This window comes from Vicia villosa, unplaced genomic scaffold, assembly GCF_029867415.1.
Source record: "Vicia villosa cultivar HV-30 ecotype Madison, WI unplaced genomic scaffold, Vvil1.0 ctg.000060F_1_1, whole genome shotgun sequence".
NCBI lineage: Eukaryota > Viridiplantae > Streptophyta > Magnoliopsida > Fabales > Fabaceae > Vicia > Vicia villosa.
In genome coordinates, this window is record NW_026704990.1 from 493,160 (window position 1) to 520,322 (window position 27,163).

A 27,163-nucleotide genomic window follows, 5' to 3' on the forward strand; every position below is an offset into this window, starting at 1 on the left:
TTAATGGACTGGATTGGTTTCTCTTTCTATGTTAATTTAAAATAAATATTAAGGATCATAGAAAGAAAAACCAATCCAGTCCATTAAAATTAAATTTAATGGTCGTGATTGATTGTTCTCATTTCTCATAATAACCAAGTGTTCTCACTTGAGTCGTCCCCATATATATATATATATATATATATATATATATATATATATATATATATATATATATATATATATATATATATTCTTAAAAATAAAATATAATAAAACTAGACACAAATAATAAAATTATATTTTATCATATAAATTTAATAATAAATAAATTTATCATATGAACGATTTTTTAAATATAAAATAAATAATTTATCTATATTATTCAAAATTTATTTTTAAAAAATTAAAGAAGTCCATATATGATTTTTTTTTAGTTATATTAATACAATTTTTGTTTTTGTTTGAAGTTTATGTGCCATTGTTGTTCATAAAAAAATAAAAACATGAAATGGAATCGTAAAATAAAAATATGTTAATCTTAATACAATTTTTGTTTGAAGTTTACGTGTCATTGTTGTTCAAAAAAAATAACATGGAGTGGAATTGTAAAAAAACTGCTACATTTATGTTTCATGTGTCATGGTTCATAATAATAATAATACCATATAAAAACATTGTGTAAAAATTGCTTTAAACATGGATCGAAGACTGTAACCACTGAGCCGTTGCTTCATATTGTTAATTTATAGCAAATATTATATTTATTATAATATTATATTTTATTCTTTATCTATTCTCTCGATTTTGGTCTAGTCCCCCCGTTGTGTAACTTGTTATGCCTCCTTTTTGTTTAATGATATTCCTTATTTCAGTTTAAAAAAATATATAAGTTAACCTATTTTAAAAATGCAACAACCATTTTTATTTAAATGAATCCACATACAACAATAATGAAGATTAAAACAAGTGCAAAAGATTAATTCAATAACCAACAAAACCGAATCATGAAGCAACAGAAACAATAACTTGCTCTTCCTCCTCAAAGAACAAATCCTCCGTCCTCCTAAACACAGCATGCACCACAACAACCACAACTGCAACACTAACAGCTGCAACAATATTCACAGTAGCGTGTGTTAGAAGCAACAGCGCCACCGTAACAAACGCCATAACAACAACCACAAGTCGATCATCAACAAGCCTACCCCATATAATCACCGGCTGATCACGAAGAAAGTAGAAGAACAACCAAGCCGCCATTAGAAGAACGAAAACAATGAGCGAGTAAGGGTGCCATAAAAGGCTCAGAAACAAAATCAGAAGCATGACCATAGTGTAGTTCATGCGGAAATATGAGATGTTATCACGGATCCGTGATATTGCTTCTGGTAAGCCGCGGGCAGGGATACCGAGTGAGCGGATATCGAACATGGTTTTCCATGGTCGACGAGTTCCTAAGCCGGCTTTGATTCTTTGTTTTCCGCGTGTTATGTATTCGAGTTTTGGTGGTGTTGGGGAGGTTGGGATTGTGCCGTAGGTTGTTGTCATGGTGGTGTAAGCAAAACAACTAATGAAGGAATTGTAATGAACAATGAAATGGTTACTACTTATTAATACTAGAGTATAATAATTATAGGAACAATTGGGTCCTATGATTTTGTGAGTTTGTTTATGTTTTATATATTTTTTAGTTTTGTGATGAGTGTATTATTATGGATTATGGATTTGGGATGATGGGATGGGATCATGTGGATGGTAATAATTTGGGTTTGTGATTTGTTTTTTGCTGTTGGATTTGCATGTCTTTTTGTGAGTTAGATAGGTAGATGTTTGATATGTTGTTTTCCAAATGGGTGAAGACATTCATAACATAGTATGCATTTTGTTGTCAAATTTGGAAGGTGGTTGGTGTTGCTTTCTTCCTTGGTGTGTAATGTTCAAACTATCTAATGATCGGGCAAATCTAAAACATCAATAGTCGTTATAACACTAACCCTTTTAAAAAAAAAGTGTCTGATGTCTAACACTAACACGACATTAACATGTAAATATGTGTTAAGAGTCTCATATTGAATACTATATGGCCTGAATATGTGTTTATAAGTGGAGACAATCTTCACCTTACAAATCCGTTTTGTAGGAATAAGTTAAGCCCAACCACATTTCTTAACAATATATTTAATTTATAAATTTTTATATTAATATTGCTGTTGTTTTATCAAAGTTGATTAATATAGGCTTCGTGTTAGTGTTTCATAGTCAATAATCAGTCACTTTAAGAAATTTTGTGGTTGAGTAGTAGTAATACTTTAAATGTTGATACAAGAAAGCATCCTATTTTCTATTCCTCAATAATGGACATCTTTAATTGTTTGAAGAACATGAGATGATCTCTACTCATATTGTACTTATAACATCCATGTTTCATGTCTAACTATGTTGTGGTTTTTAGTATTTGTTGTGTTTGTGAACGACAGAGAGTAGTAGTAATGTGATTGGATGGGGGATGCAAGAACTCATCCTTGCTTTATTTCATCTCTTGAATGATCCCATCCATACTTTCCAACTAACTACACTACACATATTGGTGGTGACAGCATATCATGACTCTAGGTATGCTGGTCCGATATGAAGCACATACTCCGACTCACACACGAATCACAATACAATCTACAGATGCAAAAATTCCGATACTATAATGTAAAGAACATAAGATATTGATAATACTACGTATATATAATAATATTTGAGTTTTATTTATCCATCTATTATTAAAAAATTAAAAATATTTTAATCAAAATTAATGTCTTTAATTCTTTATTGACAACATAGTTCTAATATATGTTTAACTTTTTTTTTAATGTATGTGACATTTGTCAAAAAAATGTATAAAATGTGTTGAACCGAAGAAAATAATAATAGTTTTGAAACACTTGTTTGAATTGTCTGACACGTATTGTATGATATCATATGGGTGTCATCACCGATTTAAAGAGTGTTTTGAAACACTTCAATGTGATTATGGCAAAACCCCATTAATATCAAACATAACCATGCTTATAGTTCTAAATTGCTACACTACATTGTTAATCTGGCAAGACACCCACCTACTACCCAAATGTTAATCCAAATATAAATTTTGCTTAATTATAAAATAATTATCTTTCTGTCCTAATAAATCAGCAGCTGGTTAATTGACCAGGATTTGATGTAATAATGTACTGATAATTATCGTCCCAAGTATTTTTACTGTAAATTCAAATTGTATTTTAGGCTTTAAAAACTTAGCTTGAAGGTAAAACTTATAATGGGAAATACTTGAAGGTTGGATTGTGTCTCTATGTGAGTTCCAAGTTATACAAGTCTTCTCAAGTTGCTAACTTTCATTTGCATTCCAAGGTTTCCTTTCATTTTTCTTCTTCAACTAGTAAATTATATATATGTCAATAATTCATAATGGTAAATTCACACCAAATGTAAAAGTTTTATTTAAGGAAATAAATGGAGGAAACGCCCACACTCCTTCATGGAACAATTGAAGCTACCATCTTTAAGGCCTCACCTTACACACCATTTCCCCTCTTCAACGTAAGATTTAATTGCGTTTTTTCATACAAGTGTCATATTTGTGATACTTTATTTTTTTCTCTCATTATACAAGTATCTATGAAAAAAAATTTACATCGTAACTTTTTTAGAATGTCATATTTTGTGATGTAATTTTTTTAAAATGTCGTATTTCGTACCACTATCTAGTAATACCAATACTTGCATGCTTACTGAATACCGAACTTGTATCTATTGATAATAGATTTGATTCAAGTATAACAAAATTGTAGATATTCGACTTGGTTATGTGAAATCAGAACCTTGTAAATGTAGCTATACTTTGAAAGTTTTGTAGTGAAATCATAAACTCATAACATTGCATGAATTTCTCTCTTCTTTTTTGCAGTGCATATGTACAAATGGAAAGCCTGCATATGTGACCATCAAGATAGACAACAAAAAGGTTGCGAAAACAAGCAAAGAAAGAAACCGTATTTGGAACCAAACCTTTCACATTCAATGTGCTCATCCAGCTGATTCAGTTATCACCATTACATTGAAAACATCAAATTCCAAGTTAGGAAAATACAGTATCAAGGCCCAACAACTTTTAAATGAAGCAAGTATAATCAACGGATTCTTCCCTCTCCTCGCGGAAAATGAAAAACCAAACCTGAAACTTAAGTTGAAGTTTATATTATGGTTCAAGCCTGCAAAATTGGAAGAGAGTTTGGAAAAGGTACTAAGCAATGAGGAATTTCAAGGGCTAAAGGATGCAAAATTTCCACAAAGGTCTAATTGTCAAGTCAAACTTTTTCATGATGCTCATCATTCTCCTACCTTTCAACCTCCCTTTGATCCATGTGGTACTCCAAACAATCTATGGGAGGATATCTATAACGCCATTGAAGGTGCAAAGCATATAGTTTATATTGCAGCTTGGTCTCTCAATCCCAATATAGTTTTGGTAAATATACTTTTTTTTTTTTGTGACAATATACTATATACATGTTTGGATTCATTTTTCGGAGAGTTAAAATGATTCCAAAGACTTGTCCAGTTAAGCCAGCTGTAGTTGGTAGCCGTGCAGAGACATCTGGCTGCACGAGCGCGGGTTCGAACCTACGACATCCCACTTATATGATACATGTTATGCATTGATTTGTTATTGTGCTTTTATACATTTATATACATTGTTTGAGTCTGTGCATATTGGACAGGTAAGAGATCCTCATACAAAAATCCAACATGCAAGAGGAATGAGTTTAGGTGAGCTGTTGAAAAAGAAGGCAGATGAAGGAGTGGCTGTGAGAGTTATGCTTTGGGATGATGAAACATCATTGGCCTTAGTTAAGAACAAAGGTGTAATGAAAACACAAGATGAGGATGCTCTTACTTATTTCAATCACACACAAGTAATTTGCGAAAAGTGTCCTAGATTACACCACAAGTTTCCAACACTATTTGCTCACAATCAGAACACTATAACAGTTGACATAAAAGTGGCTAAATCGGTTAGCGATAGAGAGATTATGAGCTTTGTTGGTGGTTTAGATTTGTGTGATGGTAGATATGATACAGAACAGCATTCATTGTTTCAAACACTCATTAACGAATCACATTGTTATGACTTTTACCAACCAAACATTGAAGGAGCTAGCCTTAACAAAGGAGGACCAAGAGTTCCTTGGCATGATGCTCATGCTTGTGTTATCGGTGAAGCTGCCTGGGATGTGTTGACAAATTTTGAGCAAAGATGGACTGAGCAATGTGATCCTTCTCTTCTAGTCCCTACTATCACCTTAGTAAATCTCATGCCTCGAAGAAACTCAAACACTTCGATAGAAAGTAACTGGAAAGTTCAAGTTTATAGGTCGATTGATCACGCTTCTGTTGGTGATTTCTGTGGAAATTTCACTGCGGAGAAGAGTATCCATGATGCTTATGTTGAAGCAATTAGGCATGCTGAAAGGTTTATATACATTGAAAACGAATACTTCATTGGTGGAGGCCAATGGTGGGGAAAAGATAAGCATTGCGGTTGCACGAATCTAATTCCAATTGAAATTGCACTGAAAGTGATAAGTAAGATCAAAGCAAAGGAGAGATTTGCAGTGTATATAGTTATACCTATGTGGCCAGAAGGAGTGCCTGAAAGTGAATATGTTCAAGATATATTGTATTGGACTAGAGAAACTGTGACAATGATGTATAGGTTGATTGGTGAAGCAATAAAAGGAAGTGGTGAAATAGGACATCCAAGAGATTATTTGAATTTCTTTTGTCTTGCAAATAGAGAGAATAAGGGAAAAGGGGAGTATCTTCCACTGGATTCTCCCCATCCTGAAACACAATACTGGCATGCACAAAAGAATAGAAGATTCATGGTTTATGTACATTCAAAGCTCATGATAGGTACTAGTACTATTCTTTTAGTATTTGTCAACTATTACTTTCTTTTTCATTTACGGTCTTCTCACATCAAACAATATATGATTTGAATATATGTTTATCAGTGGGGGGCAATCCTCACGTTATAAGTCGGTTCTGTAGGGATGAGTTATATTCAACCCACATACTTTCTAAGATTATATCAGAGTCTTATTTAAGATCTATTAGATCACCTGCTATCAACTTTTTGCTAATCACAATGTTTATTTTTGTTTCATGTATGTCACCAGTGGATGACATGTACATACTACTAGGTTCAGCTAATATGAATCAAAGATCCATGGATGGGAAAAGGGACACAGAGATTGCCATAGGATGCTTCCAATCTCAAGATGAGGTTAAGAAACAAATGAACCTTGGTGATGTTCATGCATACAGAATGTCTTTATGGTATGAGCACACAAATAGTTTCAATGAATTGTTCTTGGAGCCACAAAGTTTGGAATGTGTGAAGAGGATGTGTTCCATTGGAGATCAAATGTGGGAAATCTACAGCAATGAAGAAATTGTAGACATGGAAGGTGTGCACCTTGTTACTTACCCAATGAGAGTAACACAAGAAGGGTATGTGAAAGACTTGAGTAATGGAGTTTATTTTCCTGATACAAACTCTCTAGTGAAGGGGAAGAGATCTACATTGCCCCCTAATGTTATGGCACCACCAAATGATGAAATTCATGAAGAGATACTTGAAGGCCTAAATGAAGAGGAAGAGGAAAATCCGCTCCCTAAACCAAGGGCTAAGAGAAACACTAACAGGCCCAAACATTTTGAGAATTATGTGATGCCAAAATGTAAGAAAGGGGGTAGGAAGTAGCAAGTATGAGAATATTCTCTAGCTAGACTCACTAAGGTTGTTATGCTGAGTCATTAGAGTTTGTTAAGAAGTGCATTGGATTCTAGTGAGAATTGTCCTATTTAATGTACCTATTGTGCATGAATGAAACCAAGGAATTTGAATGAAGTTAGTTGTTAGTGTTAGCAATAAAGTCTTCTTAAACACTTATTAAACTTCTTAAACACTTCAAGTACCTCATTCTTTCTCTTGATTAGGTACATAGTTTTCTACTATGATCATAAAAGAATATGACAAAATATCTATTGCCATCGATGAAATCAACTTGCATCGGTCCACATATATTTGAATATACCATCTCAAGGTGACACTTGGTTCTACAACCTGCATCATTTATGAATTTTCTATTATGTTGCATCGTTTGCACACATTCTTTAGAAATTTCAGTCGATATGTTGATCAATGGCAGCCTTGTCACCACTCTGTTCTTTTGCAAGGCATTGAGAACTTAGAAATTAAGATGTCCAAGCCTATAATGTCATATCCACTCTTCTCGACTAGCCGCTGTAGTAAGACACTATGCTCCATAACCTTCAACTCAACTTTGAAAGTTCTATTGGGAGTCATAGGAGCCTTTAGAACCAAAGCTCCGTTTGCGTCCATAACGCGTAACGTCTTGTTCTTTATATGAATCTTGTAATCCTTCTTAAGCAATTGACCAATACTTAGAAGATTAGACTTGATTCCAGGGATATACAATACCTCGTTTATCAAGGAATGACCACCACCTCTTCTCTTGATCGATACATCACCAATCATTTCTGCCACTAGAGTGATATCATTCGCGAACTTTACTTTGTTCTTAAATGACACGATTGATTGTAACAAACCAATCTTTTCTTTTTCGTCATGTGTATTGAACATCTGGAATCCAAATACCATTAATCGTTGCACTGTATTGTCTCTTTCATAGTCACCACAGTGTTTTCTTCGACATGTAACCAATTACAACATATACGTAACTAGTTACAACCTTCTTTGTCAACCTGCTATAACTCGCTGCAACTATTCAAAATTCTGCTACTACTGCATTCTCATTCAGTAATCATCACCAAGAGTGTGTACTCATCATCAAACTTTTGTCTAGCAACCCTATCTTCATCTTCTTGAGGTTCTTTCTTGTTGGCATTGCACTCTCTTGAAAATGACCAAGCTTTTGGCAATTATAGCATTGCACACTACTCTCGTCAACCATCCTTCTTCCACCTCTTCCTCTAAAATTGTCACCTCTAGAGTTGTTTGATCCAACAACCATATTATCATTGCTTTCACCCGTTTAGAATGTTGAATTTTTGGAATTTTAAGATTTTCTTCCACCAAAATTCTAAAAATTCCCTCTAACTTTGCTCATTGGTCACTTTTGTTGGGCTATCCTTTCTATTTGGAATGACCCAAATGGATGTGAGTTGTTTTGTCTCTCTTGGTTCTTGTTGTATTCCATGATTGATTATAGATCTTGATGAAGTTTATGTATACCTTTAACTAATGTAAGAGAGTACATTACTTGTATCCATTGTTGATTATAATGGTTTACGGGTGCCATGATTTTTTTCTCCTAGTTAACGAAGGTTTTTTCCCATAAAATTGTGTTGTTTGGTGTGTTTATATTGATTGTCTCTGAGTTGTATTTGATATTTGAAAGAGTTTGTCTTGTTAAATTATTCCGTCGCTTTTGTGAATTTTCTCCCAACAACTTTCTCTTCGCCATCTTATCTTTTTCATTAAAACGGACTTGCAAAACTATCTCCTTATTTACCTCATCATTGTTGTAAGATCTTCTGTTCCTCACTAAATTGAATTATTTCCTACATACACTTGAATTATTTTTTTCTCTTAACCCAAATAAGGCAAATAAACTGAAATTCAATGCATAATATTAATAACACGTTAATAAAACAATTAATACATGAAATGATTTTTTTTATGAGAATACTGATTCTTTTCCGTTTTAATTATGAATCGAATCCAAATCCATTAAAGTTACAAAAAATTACTTTCGATGTATACGACGAGATCGCTCGAGAAGCTTTCCATATTAGCCGACGTGACATGATATGGACCCCTCTCTATCAGCGGTAATCCAATTTTTTCTAAAAACTTTCCGATTTCAATTTCTGTTTCGATATCAATCAAATCAAAATTTGAAACTCGTTCTTCATTTTTGTAATCATCAGAGATCGAGTTTAACTTTCGGAGAAACACTGTGCGTGGTGTTCATTCCGCTGATCGGAATCGCTGAAGCCTTGTTTTATGGCTTAACAAGTTGCTTCAGTTTCCGGAGTTTAGAGCAGAAGAAGAAAGAGAAGAAGTTTTCTTCTACGTTTGAAGATATTCTCGCACTCGCTAATGATTCTCCTTGTTCGTTTCTTCATTTTTCGATCTTTGTTCGTTTGTTCTGTAAAAAATATCTATTATGATTTTAATTTTGTAATTGTGATTTGTGGCAGTTAATGTGAATGAAGTAGAGGCTTTGCATGAGTTGTACAAGAAGTTGAGTTGTTCAATCATTGATGATGGTCTTATACATAAAGTAACTCACTCTCTTTTCTGTTTATTTACAATTAAACACTCAATTTGTCTGCAAATCCTAACTCATCCGACAGAAGCCAATATTGTTAGGTTGGACGTCATCACCAGGGTTTGAAACCTGTTTGTGTGTCTGAGTTTCTAGTGTTATTATCAATTCGTGTGCAGATAAAAAAACACTCAATTACTAATTTTGAAATAACAAGTTGGATATTCTAGTGCAATGCTGCTAACTTGAATGAAATTACTTGAAAATAACAAGTTAGATTGTGATTTGGGATTGGAATTTGTCTTTTTCTATCCTAATTTTGTGCTTTTCTCTAAAGACAAAAGTATATGTTTGGTGTTGACTGTTAGGTTTATCATTACCGGCACTAGTGTTGAATTTGTGATTTAGATTGCACACTTTAACTCTTTTTCCACTCTTTTTGCTATGAAGGAAGAGCTTACGTTGGCATTAATGAAGACCACGGTTGGCAAGAATCTTTTCCTTGATAGGGTATGCTCATTTTCAAATTTGTTATTGATTCTAGTTTTGTTTTCTTGATTTCATTCATGAGGCCTTTTTGTATTGAGGAAGTCATATTTTGATTTGCAAGTAAAACATCTTTCGAGTAGGACCAAATACATTCACACCCCTCCATTTGGGGTAAATTGGGGGTGAATATGGGGAACTATTTTGCTACCTCGTACTTTCTTTTTGTTCACACTACTCCATTCATTTTCCTACAAGTACTTTTCGTTCAATGGAATCTGTAAACTAAAACCTCAAAGCATATTCAATCTACCCCTTTAAGATTTCTGATCAAGTTCCACCATTGTAGCCTTATCATCTCCATTTTCATCTTGAGTTTTATTAAGTTTAAATATGGTTTCTATCTCAGGCTTAAATCTCTAAAGCTGGATCTATTCCATCAATATGATTAACTTATCCATGATCTTTTGTTTCTATGTTCACATATTTTGGCTTCTAGAAGATAAATTTCTGTTCATAAATTAAATGAAAATACCGAGGGCTCCAATTATTCGTCTTTTCACTCTAAATTTCCTTCTGAATTTCCTTTAGGACATTAATGGATATTATAGACCGATGAATGACTTAACTAGTAGAATATATATTATGTAAACATCAAACTCTAATGTTTTCTGTTTCATTCCTTTCGAAGTCGTATATCTGTTAGTCCTAATTGTTGCCTTGCCTCACAAACTTAAATTGTTGTGATGGACTGATATAATTTCCTAGCTGTTTGTTGTGAGTATTATTCTGTAAAAGATCAGATATGTATCTTTTTTCGTTTGGCAGAGATATTTTAGGGCGTATCTTACAGATTGGCCGATGTGTTTCTGTTATTTCAACATCTAATTATGCATTGTTTACCTTATATGATATACCCAGCGGTATCAGGAGGTGATGTTCCATGTGTATTCTTCCTGTTGATATGTTGCACTGGTTTAGTTTCCTTTATTTCTATTAAGTAGTAGATATTCTGTTTGCATCTTTATGATAATTAGCTCTTATTTTATCACTATATTCTAGGGATCTAGACTGTAAGCTTTTGATTATAAGTACACAAGGCTAGAGTTTAGTCTCAAGCAACTCAGATGAATTCATTCTCTATTTTTCAAGTTGGTATTTTTTTCTTTCTTTGATTGCTTGGATGGAGGGTTTAAATGGGAAAAGGAAGTGATGGTATACAAGGGATCGGTGCATTAAGTTTTGTCGTAATCTATCATTTTAATTTTTAGATAGAGATGTATATACCTGATTTGTAGAAAGATATGCTGTTTATGTCTATTCTTCCTTTAGAAGTTGTATGAGTGAGCCTTGTTGACTGTTTGTAAAATCTCCCAGGTGTTTGATCTCTTTGATGAAAAAAAGAATGGTGTTATAGAATTTGAGGAGTTTGTGCATGCTCTCAGTGTCTTTCATCCTAATACTCCTTTGGAAAAGAAAATTGATTGTAAGACTCAGGAAGTATTTTGCAGTTCTATTTTTACATTATCTGTTTTAATACCATCGGTACTGATAAAACATATATTATATTTTCTTGGTTTGTTTGCAGTTGCTTTTAGATTGTATGACTTGAGACAGACCGGATACATTGAACGAGAAGAAGTGAGTATTTTGGCATACCCAGGTTACAAAGGTGTTATTGGCTCAAACATTTTTGTTACAATACAATAGTATTGCTCTAGAATTTTCATATTGGCATATCAATTTAAATTACGAGTTTAATGAAGAAAAAGGAGGTCCTTTGTCTTTTGAATAGTGTATAAATCTCAGTTTCAATAACCACTATGAGGGCGCTGCTTTTTCATATAACTTGTTTCTCCCAATACTTTTATGTTCACCATTGTTTGTAACTATTTTGTTATCCTACTAATTTTTCTAGGTTCGACAAATGGTGGTTGCCATTTTATCAGAATGTGGCATGGATGTGGAAAATGAAATACTTGAAGCCATTATTGATAAGGTAATTATTTGCTGGAACATTTGTTTCTCTCTTATGTTGTTTAACTTCAACCCTTTATGTAACATTTTTTTTAATAAAAATCAGACATTTCAAGATGCTGATGCTGACAAGGATGATAAGATCAGTAAAGAGGAGTGGAGGGAGTTTGTCATTCGGAACCCCTCACTCTTAAGGCACCTGACTCTTCCTAATCTGAAGTAAGATACTCCCATGCCTTACCTCTTTTAATTCAATGGTTTGGATTGAATTGGTTCGGACCGAGTTCGAGCTTTCATTTTTGTTTGGTCACTGGCCAGGGAGATAACCACAGTATTTACCAGTTTCATTTTCAACACTGGAGTTGAAGATTCCCACTGGTAACTCAACGGCTAGTCAAAAATTGACATCAAGGAGTGGAGCTTGTTCTGGTTTGGTGCATCTGCCGTTGCTCTCTTGAGAATTAGATTCTGGCGGTTCTATTCTCCCATTGATTTCAAGTTCAACTGGGAATTTTTTTTGAAAGTGGGCAAATACACCAATCCTTGATTGAGTAAAAAGGTATTCTAATATCTGATCCAAACAGAATGATCCGTTTAAATTAGACCAAACTGTGGTTCGGTGTATACCTTGGTTCAGTGCGGTGTACCGCGTTTAATGTACAGCTATTGGAATGATCGAAATAATAAATTTGAGAAAATTATGGATTTGAAGATAGTTATGGATATTTTAAGTAAAGAACAAAACCAAAAATATCTAAACCTAAGGAGTACTAGTAGGTGTTAAAAGATGTATACTAATTAAAGGGTGTCCATATATAAGGACCAATTGTGTTAAATGATTGAAGGCCCCAACACATTATTAGATGGTTAATGATTGTTCAAAATTAAATTTAATGGTGTTCTTATGTTGAACCAAGTTTAAACAAAATAACAAAAAGTTAGATGAGTTTATAAATCGCATTTAGAATCAGATTTAATGGTGGATCAAGAATCTGATACAGTTAGATTCATGATGAAAGGCATTCTATATATGTACTGCTAAAGTTTCCCATTTCAATTATCCCTATCATTTTTTTTATGTTAAAGTTCAATCATCCCTATCTAAAGTATGAATAAATGCATATTTAAAATGGATTTTCAGTAACTTGTCCCATGACTATCATTGCTTTTTGGGACCCTTAAATTCAAACTACTACTTTTCCAAGACCCTCTTATCCATCATGATTGAATCCTCTCCTTCTAAAAGAAAAAAAGAGAAAAAAAATAAAAGCTAAAAATAAAAGTTTCTTCTATACATGAGATGTCATCTCAACGGTAAGAGTTTGACTTTGCGATTTTAAGATCGATTCAAATCTCTTTGAAAATAGTTGTAAAACTACTATTAATATCACTCTAATTAATAATAATTTAAAACATTTTTATCTTACAATCAACTTTTTCTTCCCTTGCATACTAAGTAAAATGGAAAAGAAAAATTTGTGAAAAGTAAAAACCTAATTCATTGGGTCCTTCAAAAGACAAAACTTTCTATTGTCTTTATGTGCAAAGACAAATGCAAGGGAACAAAACAAAGCAGCTAATGAAACTCCCCACACGTGTGTCTACAGTAATCCTCTTTTATTTTGTCTTGTGTATTTTTCAGTTCTTGTACTATATCAGTATGTAGAAGTGGCATCAAACTTTTTTGGTCACAACAGCTTAAGTTTCCACTCTTTTTACTAAGATAGGCATCCTTCTTTTCATTCTTACTGTTGGGAAGTTCACTATTGTATCTTCTTCAGCATACCATCTGCATGTCAAACATTAAATTTAACATGTTTAATTGTCATTGCTTTATGTTTTGTAAGTTTAATCAAAAGTATGAAAGTGCCAAGAGACACTAGTCAAATGTACTTGTCCAATGAAAAACACAAATCTTAGCTCATTATTTGTTATCATTCATTAAAAGGTTAGGATCAAATGATTACCTGAATTTAGTAACAAGGTGATGTAGAAATATGGAAGCTTCTAGCCTGGCCAAGTCAATACCAGGACACAGCCTTTGTCCCCCTCCAAAAGGACTGAAATTGGAACTGTTCATGTCCTTATTCTGAAGTCAAACAAAAATTCACTTAGGCTAAAAATATAACATGCAAATGAACCATAAGAAAATATTATGTATAGTATCATTGGATGCAGTCAACCACATCCGAATTGTCTGATCAAGATTAGACTGTCTATATTTCAATGCTTAAAACTTAGATTGTATCATCTTGATAGCACGGTTCAGATGTGGGCATGTGGCTGACAGCGTGTAGTCACGAGATTGTGACTGCATGTAACTTGGATCCATAAAAACTATACCAAGGTTTAATGAATATAGAGTTTTTCTCTTACTTGCCACCTCCATGGATTGAATTGATAAGGACACTCATAGTTTTTCTCATCTAGATGAACTGATCTAAAATTTGCGAACACACACCATCCTTGTGGTATTAAATACCCTTTTATTTCAACATCTTTTAAGGCCTTCCTCATAACACCATTTATAATATTTCCCATTCTCAAAGTTTCTGTTATAACCTGTATAAATGAAACATAAAACAACTAAGTTTAAAATCATAAATCACTGTTTTTTGTGTTTTAACAAGGAGCCATGTTTTGCTTACTTTTTGAGTAAATGGAAATGATAAATAATCACTCCAACACAAAGATTCCCCAAGCTGATTTTTGAGTTTCTTGAGCTTTATATTTTCCTCCTGTGTGAATCATCAAAGTTCAGTTACCAAAAGCTAATCAAGAAATCAGTTCAAGAACTTTTTTCAAGTGACATGTTACATAACGTACCGTCAATTGTTGCAAGGCAGCAGGGCATTCTGATAGATACTTAGTAGCTAGAGTCATAAGAACTGGAACCGAGTCCTCTCCAGGAATCATCATATCGATAATATTATCTGCTATTAAATCATCTGTCAATTTCTCACTTGTATCGTTAAGAAGCACATCCACTACATCTTTTGGAACTTCAATGATGCCTTTATTTCTTCTAGCTTGTATAGTTTTTCTCACTAGTTTCACCATTTTCTTTTTTGCCTGTAAAGATTGATAAAGTTTTGTTCCTGGTAGGTTTATCGGCAAAGACATGAGGCCAGAGATAAATTCCTGAAAATGCTTTTTCAGAAGTTCCATTTCTTCACCTGGATCCAAACTAATCAATGCCTTGACTAGTACATGAAATGCAATCTAGAGACAAAAAAAAGTGATTAATTGTTAATGTTAGCATCTTGGAAATAGTGAATTTTAAGAGTGCAAACTTTGAATATAGGTTCTGACACCAACACATGAGGGAGAAAGAAACAGACAAAGATAGGCACAAACTCACAAACAAACACTCACAAACTCCTATAGAGACAGAGAGGTAACCTTTTTTGTTTCATCTTGTATGAAAATAGGTTGGTCCTCTTTCCAATTTGCCATTGATTCTTGTACATATTTCTCCATATCTGTGGTAATCTGAACCTTTAGCTGTTGAGACTTGAAGAAAGCTCCAATAAGTCCATGTATTCTCCTTTGTAAGGTTCCATTGATGAGCAAAATAGAAGATTCTCCCATCAACTCCATCAATGATTTAGGATAAGAAGGAACAAAAACCTTTGCATCACTTTGTAGTATGAACTTGTTCACATCTGCATCTGTTGAAACAATGGTAGGACTTCCAAATATGTGTGACTTAAACACCTTACCGTACCTACAACAAATTGCAACCACACACCACAAATCTTTGTAAAAAACTATAAACTCGTACGGAAAGTAGTACTAATGATCATTTTACAACTATTCCTAAAGAGATTTGAACTCTATCCCTCGAGGTTATAAAGTCAAATTTTTACCACTAAGCAGACACCGATATGTTTTATTTTTGTGTCATGTTATAACTTTAAGATGGATTCATACGAAACTTGGTATGAATGCAAATGAATTAAAACTAAAGTGAGGTGATGCATGATGATGAACTTACATGGCGCGTCGCTTGTTCATGAAGCTTTCAGGGCGATCGGTGTATGCGCAAGAAACAAACTCTATGGTTTCACCAATAAAAGGCCATCCAAGAGTGCCAAGTGGAAGCTGATTTCTGTGTTTTGCTTTGAGCTTAAGACTAAGCCTTTTTCTGTAGTAGAGGAACAAAGTGCACAAGAAAATTGGTGCCACAAACAGAATCCAAGTAGTGTCCATTATTTTTCTCCCTATGATACTACTTGCTAACTTTGGCTTAAATATGCAAATATACATAATCAATCATTTATATGGTGGACACAACCATAACCTCGTTTTGCTTTTAAGATGTATAATTTCAATGTGTGTGTAAGCGTGCAAGAGGAAAAAAAGGCAAGATGTAATATATTTAATCTTGTAAAAAAATGGCTTTAAATGTAAGTAAAGTGAGAGAATAGGATCTTTCATATCTTGAGATATTGGAATGTTTATTTATATTAACTGTTAATGCACGGTTGGTTTCTGCATAGTTTATGATTTTGTTTCATGCTATACAAAGAATATAAGGATAAGTCCCCACATAAGGGTATGATTGTTATTGCAAGGGAATGATTGTTGAATTTTGGCCCCCCTTTTAGTTTAATTGTTTGGCAATAACAGGTTGGTGAGATCGTGCATTCATGTGAAACTCAATAAATCCAACCACGTTCTCTAGTTATCATCATTTCATATACATTCTTTCTCTTATTATATGCTACTAGAGCCTAAATTTATCTTTCTTTCTCATTATAATACACATTTGCTTATCTTTTCCCATCATTTGAATCCCCTAAAATGTATTGGGGACAATGGTAATGTTATGATTGGAAATAAAAATAATAGATAGGTGGTGGAGTTGCGTTGCGGTGGGTGATACTTTCGATGAAGTTCTGCAAGGTTAACACTCTAATGTTCAAGTCAATGAGAGAAATGAGAAATAGTATGTGAGTGAGAATGTATGTGAATACCTAAAATGGTGTGTTTTATCCTTATATATCAAGACAAGAGCGGTTCAAATTGTTCATGAGTGATAAGATAGGCTGTACAAACAGGTGTCTGATTGAATAGGACGGTGGTTGATGTGTCGGGGGACGGAATAGTCTGCTTGTGGTTAGAACGAAGATCTACTTATTCTATGCGCCTTTCAACTTGAGATTCACTCTTGGGCCTTTTGTTATTGGTTTCATGAATGATTCATAACAACCATCTTTCAAGCTCTTGTTTCTATTATGTAGAATATGGGTTTGTCGTGTACATCTTTAGACCGACTGTTAACCAAAGTAAGTGAAAAGTCTCCATGAAAACTCACTAGTATTTGGAATAGATGCATTAAATGTCTTTTTTTATTAACAATGCTTCGCAAGGAAGTCATAACGGGTGTCTCTATGTCAGATGGTTATGATGTTTTCTATGTTCTAGGATACCCAAGTGCTCTGAATAGTTCACAATGTGATCTCGATTGTTGGTGGTGTGGTTAATACTTTTCAACCTGATAGATCACACGGTTCAATATTGAGGAAATGCATAAAAAAGTTCTTATACTACTACATTATTCTTTTTTTCGCTATTTATGAATTTGAGAATTATTCTTTCTCTGTATTTGCAATTTCTACCAACTTTCTTGCAGAGTTCTTTATCTCTGACTAGTCTGTGCCCCTTATTTCAACATTCTCGCTGACTTGTCCAGTGATTTGACGACCATGTGTTCAAATATCATCCATCTATACCTCTAAATTTATCATTTGTTGTTTCTATCAAAAGAATAAGAATAAGGTGTGAGTGTGAGTGAATCTCACCTTGAGCCATGTTTGTCTCATTATATGCATTTCTTTTTTTTCTTGGAACACATTATCTCTTACAGTCATCTCTGCAGAGTCTCCAAATATTTGAAAATTTTAGCATTGAATGTTCTTCTTATTCATTAATTTATTTCTCTTCCTATCTTGATGAGCAATATTATTTCTTAAATAAAATTCAGATATATCATCTTTTTTAGAGTAATCTTGTTGAGATTCACCATTCATGGACTTATATTTTTCCTTGCACTTTGAACCAATACCTTCATTTGATTGGTGATCATTGCAGTCCTATTGAAATACTCAACAACTTTCTCTTTGTTCTCCATCTACAACTATTTAAATGGTCTTCTCAATGTTTATAAATAAACTTTATTTAATTTGTAATCACTAACATGACCTTTTTAAAGAATATCTTACGTCTCCGTTCTCAATTTCTTAGAAATTCACAATATCAACACATTGATGGCACATTGATGGATGACAAGCATTGCCTTGAAATCCTTTTTATTTGATTCCTTATGTGCAACGAACATCTGTTGTATCATTGGGAAAATCTTGCAAACCTACTTGCAATATTTTCATCATATCTTTGAACTAGGGATGGCAACGAGTCGGATCAGGTCGGGTGCGAGTTTCATATTATCCAAACCCGAACTCGAATCCAAACCCAAAAGTTGTTCGGTGGTAAAATGACACCCACGTCCACACCCGTTGAGTTCGGGTTTTTTCACCCGAACCCGCAACAAAATACATTTTCCTACAACTTTACACAAAATATATATATATATATATATATATATATATATATATATATATATATATATATATATATATATATATATATATATAATTTATAATTTATATATAAGCGGGTGTGATTTCGAGTTTCGGGTGCGAGTTTCACATTACTTAAACCTGCACTCGAAATATCGGATGACACCCGAACCCAAACCCAATCAACTCGAGTTTTTACTCGTTGACTCAGGTTCGAGTGTGGGTGGATCCCGCGAGTTTGAGTCTGCTTGCCATCCCTACTTTTAAACCCAAGGACCATCTTCATTTACTTGCTCCATCTATATTGATTCTTCAATCAAGAATCGAAAGCTTCACACTAAAATTGTTTCTAAGATGCTCCAAAAAAACTTGTCATTTTATTCAAGGAATAAGTAATGGAAATCAAATCTTGAACTTTTTTGAAACTCAAAAACTTACTTGAGTTTCTAGATACCACTTGTCAGAACTATATTTAACGCAAGCACATAGAGTAATAAAATTGTATGTATATCACTTTATAGTATGTTAATTAAAGTATGTTAAGTAATGATCGCAAGATAATTTATTTACAAACTACTATTTGAGCTTACAATCACTATCTAGGTCCAAAATAATATAGCCAATTTAATTAGTTACTTATATAAAGTTTAACTAACTTAACCACATTGTTACTTAACAATTTAGAAGCAAAAGTCAATATTTTACACCTATAAAGAAAATTCAAATTTTTTTGTCTTTTTCATACATAATAACAATTTCAATTTATTATTGTGTATGAAAAAAAATAAAGAAAAAATAATTTAAATGCAATTTATATTAAATTTTACATTGAAAAATGTATATTTTTAGGAAATCTCTTATTACATCTCTTGGAGTTCTTAGCCACCATGTGTGCTTCCAAATTTATCCTTCTGCTTCTGTAGATGTACATTTGAAAGCATTGTTTTGTACATTTTTGTGAAAATCTTCCGTAGATACATATACGAAAAATTTCCTTAAGTGTATCTACGGATTAAACCAGGTACATAATACCAGAAAAACAACATTTGCAACTATAAAAATAACATTTATAGATTAAAATCGGCATTATATAGATAATTTCAACAACAAATTAAACATTACATTTTAATAGCCCGGTGGACGATTGCACATCTCTAAAATTTGCTCGAATATTCCTTGCACCGTCGGTACGAACTCGAGCGGGATTTTCCCATCAAAACCGAAATACATGCGCCACATCGCCAAAACATCCGCTCGGTTCTTGAGCACAAAGTTGTTGTAAACGATGTTCCCTCCGTTGTCTAATAAAGGTGAATGATAATCGAGCTTCACAACCTTTTGTTTGTCGCCGTAAGGTAGGCGGTAGTGGATTTCGTCAATAATAACGCCGAGCTAGGTGTACTCGTTGAGTTTGAATGACCGCCCGGGTGTTCTACGGTCAGAGTAGGAGACACTTGCGACATACTAACGGACGTTGTACTCATATTGAGACATATTTGTGTTTGTGTGAAATACAACTGTAGAAACCCCAAATTTATAGAAAACCTATGTGGATATGGACCGTCCATTTTCTGTCACAAAATGTTCCGTATGTATATCCACGGAAGGAACCTAGATATTTTGTTTTCGTAGGTGTACCTACGGAAAAACCCATAATTTTCAAATTTTGAACCTTCCGTAGACACATCTACGGAACTTTCCCTATTAGTTTATTTAGCAAAACATAATTATAATGCAGTCCAGAATTTAAAAAGACATAAACACATACTAAACCTTCCATTGGAATTTATAATTGATAAAAAATGATTATATTACAATGTTAAAGAGTGCATATATTACACTTTGAAACCACAAAACACATCAAAAGAACTATGGCCGGCTAATTCTTTTGAGATATTATCGGGGTGCACCATAGCTATTTGTAAATAATAACTCAAAATCACAAGACTGCTGGAAAAAACAGCACAGCGCGTTTCATAGATGCACCTCCGGAGCGTGTTCATCTTCAACACGTTCCGTAGATGTACCTCCGGAACGTGGATAAAGATGATTATTTACCTCAAATTCAGTCTTCTCTTGCTCCCTTTGATTTGTTGCACCAAAATGTTAGAGTTTTGGAGTGAAAAATGATATTGATGATGTAGGGTTTTTAGGTTGTAGAGAAGTGAGTGTTGAAGAAGCAATGTAACAATGGGGAAATGATCATGTTCAAACTCTATCACATACTTTCCTAGATACATCTACGGAATATTCTGGTGCTAAGTCGTTCCGTAGGTGCATCTACGGAAAAATCGCTTAACTGAATTAATTTGTATTTCTCCCAACGTTCACTAGTCTAAAATACTTTCGTAGATGTACCTCCGAAAAAATTCAATTTTTGACAAAAAAAAATAATTCGGATGTGCATCTACAGAAACAGGGGGCAAAATTAGAATTTTGTCAGGTGTCTAAGAGAATCAAGGGATGTAATGAAATATTCTCTACCTTTAACATAAAATACATAAAAAAAACTCTTTTAATTATAATTTATAATAGATAATATTTATTTATTTTTTATAAATCATTATGAATACAAACAATACATTAAAATTTTATAGACTTGAATTATTCTTCAATGACCTCTAACTAGAGTAAAAATAATTAGAATATTAGATATAATGAAATTATGTTATATTTCATTCTCCTTTTCCTTGTGTAACTCATATATCCATAGCTTCATTTCATTCTTGCAAATTCCAAGAGAAAGTTAAGTATCCAACTTTAGCATAAAATATGGAATTTTTCTGCATGTAGTAAAATGATGATTATTATAGGAAAGTTGCTATCATAAGTCACTTTTTCTTTGAGATGATTAATTTTAATACCAACTTTGCTTAAACATGTATAAACTCCTTTTGACTGTAGTCAACAATGGCCGCTGTTAAAATTATGTAGTTTTTTTAAATATGTTAAACTCAAATCATTAGTTCAGCTTTTATGTCTTATTTTAAAGTTAAAGCACCTCACAGCAACAAAGATTGTTCGGCGTTGTCCTTCTCTTGATACAATGAGCTTTACTTATTTAATTGAATTGAGATATCATTAGACATATTTTACTTTTCTTAAAGTATCTAAATTTTTCAATTACTAGTTAATGAAAAATACAATATATTATAAAGACCATATATTTAAGCATTAATTAATTATTGTTAGGCTAGGAACAGAAGTGAGATGTATCTAATTTTTCATTTTAGTTAATGAAAAATCCAATTTATTAAAAAGACCAGTATATTTAAGCCTTAAGCAATTATCAAACAAATATTTAGCAGCATAACTTGGAGAATATGCCTGGCTTTGGAAGTTGGAAATAACAAAAAATATTAGAGAGAGAGACAAGTTGATAATGAGAGGGTTCCAATGTATTGACCATGAACTGATACAATGACTTGACCATAAAAATACTATACTGATCCTCTTACCAAAGTTGCCCCAATACAAGACAAACTTCCTGTCAATTTTATATGACAGTTTGGAACAAACTCTGAAGTGAAACTCAAATCTAGTTTTATTCATAAACAAACAAGGCTATTGAAAATGCACATGACATCTTACAACAGAATAAATGTAATATACATCAAGTGCCAATTTCTTGTATAACTGTCTAGTAAGAAAGAAACAAGGAGCCAAACCCAAAATTTTCAAATGACAAATTATGACAATCTAAACAAATGTACAATCTAAAAGTCATCAACCAACCAAGCAACCAGAAAAGAGAACCATTGAAGGAATCAACTCAAGTATATCCAAATTCAAAAACATTCGTGTTTTCTTCTTTTGCTTTGGACAAAGATAAGAGGAACATCATTGTTAGATACTTGGGATAGATTTTGACCGGATAAGGTTTTTAAGTAGAGCTTTCTCTTCTTCAATTCTCTTTTTCTCCTCTTCATCTTTCGGCTTGATCTTCCTCCTCTCTTCCAATATCCACTTGAAGAGTTCCCGCTGTTGGCCTTCCGGAATTGGTTCTCGTTTGATTGCGGGGTTTGTATAAGATGGTGGGGAGACAGATTGTTCGGCAAGAAGAGCTAGAGCATCTTTAACTGAAATGGGAGTTGATGTACCATTAGCTGAAATGAGATTTGCTGTACCATTTGCTGGAATTTGATTTGCTGCATCTTTTTCCTCCTCCACAGTATCTTTCTTCTTTGTGCTAGTTCTTGCAAACACATAAACTACAGAGTTCAGACATTAGTCAGTCACGTATCTAGCAACAAGTTAAGGATGGGTTTAACTCACACACATGTAGTAGAGTAAACTCAGTAATGAACAGAAAAACCAAAAGAGTTAGATATTAAGAGGGGAGGGAAGCAAATTCCCTCAAAAAGCCAATTTTAGCTCTCCTCCAAAACAGAGGGATTTGGAAGGAGATCATATTTCTTCCTCATTTGGACTTAAATGTCTTTTCATTTAATGTCAACTTAAATACCACCATGGAATAAAAATGTAATTTTCACTTTGTTCCATTAAAACTTCTCCACTCCCCTCGCCGAACCAAACACACTATTAAAAAAATTATCCCTTTCCCTCTCTTCCCTTCCCCACCCCTCCCTTTACACAGCTATAGATCTTTTGTAAATATGTATATTGATGTACTGATAAATCATGAAATTTTAAGAATTACAGCAAGTTGTAATCTAATAATACTGTTTCAAACATTAGATAGGCATGGACTTGATTATTTTTGTTGGTCAAAACATGTTTGAATGAATCAATGCAAAGAAAACTAAATATTATAACAATGATTGTTAAAACCATAGAACCTTCGAAGTTGCAATAATAGAAAACTAGCCAACAGATCTAAGAAATGATACTACTAACAACCTCAGCCATCAATCATCATTACTAAGAATATAAGAATGAGAATCAAACAAGAATCGCAACAACAATGACACAAGGTACCCTCTGGTACAAACCAGAACACGACGGATAATATCAAAGGAGATAAATGATTCTACATTAAAGTTGAATTCGAATTGCAGAAACATGAGTATACCAGTAGAAGATAAATATAAACAGAATAGCAACAAAAACAACAACCAAACCTTATTCCACTAAGTGGAGTCGGCAACATGGATCAAACTTCAGAATAACAAAGAGAGAAAAGGAAGAACACTAGAAGTAGCTACAAGTTTTAACTTCCTGCTCCAGCCCAAGGCCGATTACATTAAAACCAGATATCTAGTTACCTTGCAAAATTATGTCCCCTCCCCATTCATAACCAACTCATTTCTTCCCATTTTTCCTCATCCCCACTTAGTATAACCATTTCCTCCCCTAAGATTTCAATGAATTGGACTCCTTGCAGATTGGGAAATCTGCAGTAAAGCAATCCACACTTACATTCCAACTTAGTTTATTGGATTCGAATACCAAGTCGAAATGCAATTAGCATTCCAACTTGATTTGATGGTTTGATTGTATAACTACAGAAAATGTATGATCCCCTAACTAAGGAGAACTCAGATCGATGTCTCTTCCAGATATCCCATTTCCCCTTTTTTGGGGGCATACCTTCCAATTCTTTGGATCATGGCTTAACTGCTGCACTTATCATGAATCATTATATTGGGCTCAAGAATCTTACAGGTCTCTATCTAGGCCATTACTATCTTGGTATTTCATAAAAGAGTCATACTTAGATATAAAGTAAAAGCTTTACATTCTAAAACATCATGTCATTAAATTTCTTATTTTTTTCATTTGTTACTCATTCATAGTCATGACTCATGTCAAATGTTTTTTAATACATGATCTCACTCTTTATTAAGCCCAGAACTTATGATCGAGTTTTTAGCTTCCCCGATTTCTCAATAAACAGAATCAAATATTCAAGGAAGCAGAACAAAAGAACCTAACCAAAAAAAAAAACAAATTTTTAGCTTTTAGGGTTTTAGAAAAATTACTTCCGACCCCGAGATTAACAGCCAACAGCATAGGCCAAAGGAACCTATAGCGCCGAATAAACGATTCCTTGGGAGGCGGCGGAGGTGGCGGGATAGTAGCCGTTTGAGTCCCCATCACCGGTGGCGAGGAGAACTCCTTTGGTTTCTGTTGCCCTCGAAATTGCTTCAGTTGCGCTGTTAACAAATACACAAATTATGAATCAAAACAAAAGAAGAGATTTTCCTCCAATAGAGAGAAAGAGAGAAAGGTAACCTTTTCGAGGCTTGTGAGCATAAAGCTTTGGAGAAGAAGCATTGCCGGCATCACCACCTTCACTCATTCTTTTCTTCAATTCTCAGATCAAAATCAAACAATGCTTTCCATTCACTGCAACCATAGTATCAAACTCTTTTTTTTTTTCCTAAAATTTCTTGCAAAACTTTATTTATTTATTTAATGTGTTAGCTTTAGTTTAACATTTTTTTTTTTGGTTAATACTAGTTTAGTTTTCTTGTGACAAAGCAAAAGTCTTTTTTATTTTCTAAATTTTCAATTTAAACTAGAAGAAATTGTTCAATACAAAAAAAATGAAAATTGAACTCATTTTTATTGTAAAAGACTTTCATTTTTTCTTAATTACCATATTCAATCAAGTATTTTAATAGAAATGTTTATTTTTAAGTATTAAAATTTTAAATAATTCATTCATTTAAAATTGTTTAATAATATCTTTAGATTCATTTTGATCCTTATCTTTTAAAAAAAAGTCAATTTGATCCTTTATTTATTTTGTGTATGTTTGGTTCCACTTCTGAATGATTTATAATCAATTTTAGAGATGTAGAATTGATTCAGGGTGATTTTGAGATGTTTGGTTTTTTGAAAGTATAATTGATTATGCCTTAAGAATTAATTCTACTTGAAGCTAAAATTTGTAGTTTCTACCTCTAGAATTGATTATGGGTGATTTTTACATTGAAACGTATTGTTCTACTCACTTTTACATAAATATATTCAAACATAAATCAATTTTACTAAACTTAATTCAGGTAAAATCAATTATACCAAACTAAATTCTGTTAGAATCAATTTGTCTTCCGTCAATCCAAACACACCCTCAAACTGTGTTATATAAGTAATTTGTTGTCTAATTCCCACTAACGATGTTTATTTTTTTCATGTGTGACATTCTATTAGGCATCTTGTCATCACCTTAATTGTTTTGTCTGAGTTTCTTCTCTTTTTTCTGCTATATGAACACTAAATCGAATTAGTGAATAAACCTTCTTAACCATTATCTCCATACCTTTAAAATATAAAATAATAAATTGAATCGAAGGAAAGAATGAGTTTTGGACATTGTCCGTCATAACGAAAGAGGAAAATTCTGGAAAATTATGAAGTTTTGATGCAAAAATGTACAATAGTTTCAATCTACAATGGAGACTCAGTTGTCGTTGTGGAAACATGGTTTTTTTTTATTACAACAATAGTTAGCAACTATGGAATACAATTTTGGAGATGTCCACACTTTAAGGTAGGCATTCATACTTTGTCATTCATCCTTCTCAAAAATCATGGAAAAAAAGTTAGTTTGCAATATTGTAGTTTGGTTTGTTGATATACACATGGCTCTATCCAAACTAGGTGTGGGTTCTTTGATTGGTTGTATGAATTGTTAGAATTAAATCAATAACGGTCAATCGAATATACATGCTCAACAAAATATAACATATAATTTAGTGCAGAAGCTATATAGTCATACATGCATTTATATAATTAAAGTACCTACTAATTGATCTTAGGAATATTTGGATCCATTGAGGAAGGTCTTGTTGGCGGTAATTTTGAAGGTTAGGAGACAAAATAGTGGACTTAAGACTTCACACATAAGAGGGGTTGAGCTCACAAATCTTAAACCTTGGTTTTACACGAGACGAGATAACCAACAACATGTGAGATTTTAATAACGGGCTGAGCTTCAACCTAATATTGATTTTATACTGGGTAACCAAAAACCTGTTGAAAGCTTTTATACGGGCTAAACTTTTGAACATAAATAGAGACTAAATCACACGATCGCCACACTAAAGTTTTTTAACAGGTTTAGCTTCTAACCCAAACACTAAAGTCCATCACTGGGGGCATGTTGCATCAGTCACAATTCTCAGCAAGAGCTGTTTAGCTACCAGTATCAGAGGGTGTCAGTATCTGCCTCTCCTTCGAAGTTCAAATTCCACTAATCTCAAACATCAAGCATACCAGGTTACTAAATCCAGAGGCAGATAGACTCACACAAGCGAAGGACCATATATGGTTAAAAATGTTTTCCAACAGCAAGTACTCAGAGACATGGGGCAATGAAAGTTGAAACCTCTAGGAATCTTCCCCACAGAGCAGTTTTCATAATATATCCCCACATAGCAATCCTCAAGAAGTTATCTTCCAAAAATTCTCTTTCCATCAGAGGCTTGGTTTCCCAACGGAGCTTATATCTCTGACACTACCGGTTCTCCGACACAATCTTCTTCTCCAACAGGGTTTGTTCAAACTCACTATCATTAAAAGTTTACACTCACAGATGAACTCGATCAGATAATACATCAGAAGATTATTCTTCTCTCTTGTCCCCAAGTTACATCAGGATCAGATCACTGAAATTACTCTCATCCCCAAGTGAAGAAAAAAAATCCATAACTAGGATATCCTCGAACGAAAGACAGGAATTCTCAATCCTCTTGTCATTATCTCCAGCAGCATACAGAGATTTATTTTCTCAACCAGCATTTCCTATACAAGAGTTATCAATATGCTTCGACTATATAGTCAATCCCTGCATCA

General features: G+C 33.3%; 5 protein-coding genes across 5 annotated transcripts; 2 read left to right on the forward strand and 3 right to left on the reverse strand.

Moving 5' to 3' along the window:
• Nucleotides 1-640: 640 nt before the first annotated feature.
• LOC131623254 (PRA1 family protein F3-like) lies at nucleotides 641-1,640 on the reverse strand. Its single transcript, XM_058894250.1, has one exon. The coding sequence runs from the start codon at nucleotides 1,528-1,530 to the stop codon at nucleotides 985-987; it is 546 nt and encodes a 181-aa protein (XP_058750233.1). The 5' UTR covers nucleotides 1,531-1,640; the 3' UTR covers nucleotides 641-984.
• A 1,756-nt stretch (nucleotides 1,641-3,396) lies between these two features.
• LOC131623255 (phospholipase D alpha 4-like) lies at nucleotides 3,397-6,946 on the forward strand. Its single transcript, XM_058894251.1, has 4 exons — nucleotides 3,397-3,570; nucleotides 3,938-4,498; nucleotides 4,752-5,946; nucleotides 6,213-6,946. The coding sequence occupies exons 1-4, from the start codon at nucleotides 3,484-3,486 to the stop codon at nucleotides 6,797-6,799; spliced, it is 2,430 nt and encodes an 809-aa protein (XP_058750234.1). The 5' UTR covers nucleotides 3,397-3,483; the 3' UTR covers nucleotides 6,800-6,946.
• A 1,808-nt stretch (nucleotides 6,947-8,754) lies between these two features.
• Nucleotides 8,755-12,531, forward strand: LOC131623327 (calcineurin B-like protein 9). Its single transcript, XM_058894333.1, has 9 exons — nucleotides 8,755-8,913; nucleotides 9,013-9,196; nucleotides 9,286-9,368; nucleotides 9,804-9,863; nucleotides 11,217-11,325; nucleotides 11,428-11,480; nucleotides 11,758-11,838; nucleotides 11,923-12,035; nucleotides 12,135-12,531. Exons 1-9 carry the CDS (start codon nucleotides 8,893-8,895, stop codon nucleotides 12,196-12,198), a joined length of 768 nt encoding a protein of 255 aa, XP_058750316.1. The 5' UTR covers nucleotides 8,755-8,892; the 3' UTR covers nucleotides 12,199-12,531.
• Nucleotides 12,532-13,100: 569 nt separating this feature from the next.
• Nucleotides 13,101-16,288, reverse strand: LOC131623326 (3-epi-6-deoxocathasterone 23-monooxygenase CYP90D1-like). The gene is made up of 7 exons (XM_058894332.1): nucleotides 15,814-16,288; nucleotides 15,219-15,543; nucleotides 14,643-15,038; nucleotides 14,465-14,554; nucleotides 14,193-14,378; nucleotides 13,784-13,905; nucleotides 13,101-13,605 (listed from the first exon to the last, which is right to left on the reverse strand). The coding sequence occupies exons 1-7, from the start codon at nucleotides 16,083-16,085 to the stop codon at nucleotides 13,515-13,517; spliced, it is 1,482 nt and encodes a 493-aa protein (XP_058750315.1). The 5' UTR covers nucleotides 16,086-16,288; the 3' UTR covers nucleotides 13,101-13,514.
• A 5,638-nt stretch (nucleotides 16,289-21,926) lies between these two features.
• On the reverse strand, nucleotides 21,927-24,760 carry LOC131623328 (uncharacterized). The gene is made up of 3 exons (XM_058894334.1): nucleotides 24,596-24,760; nucleotides 24,343-24,516; nucleotides 21,927-22,611 (listed from the first exon to the last, which is right to left on the reverse strand). Exons 1-3 carry the CDS (start codon nucleotides 24,660-24,662, stop codon nucleotides 22,247-22,249), a joined length of 606 nt encoding a protein of 201 aa, XP_058750317.1. The 5' UTR covers nucleotides 24,663-24,760; the 3' UTR covers nucleotides 21,927-22,246.
• Between the last annotated feature and the right edge of the window lie 2,403 nt (nucleotides 24,761-27,163).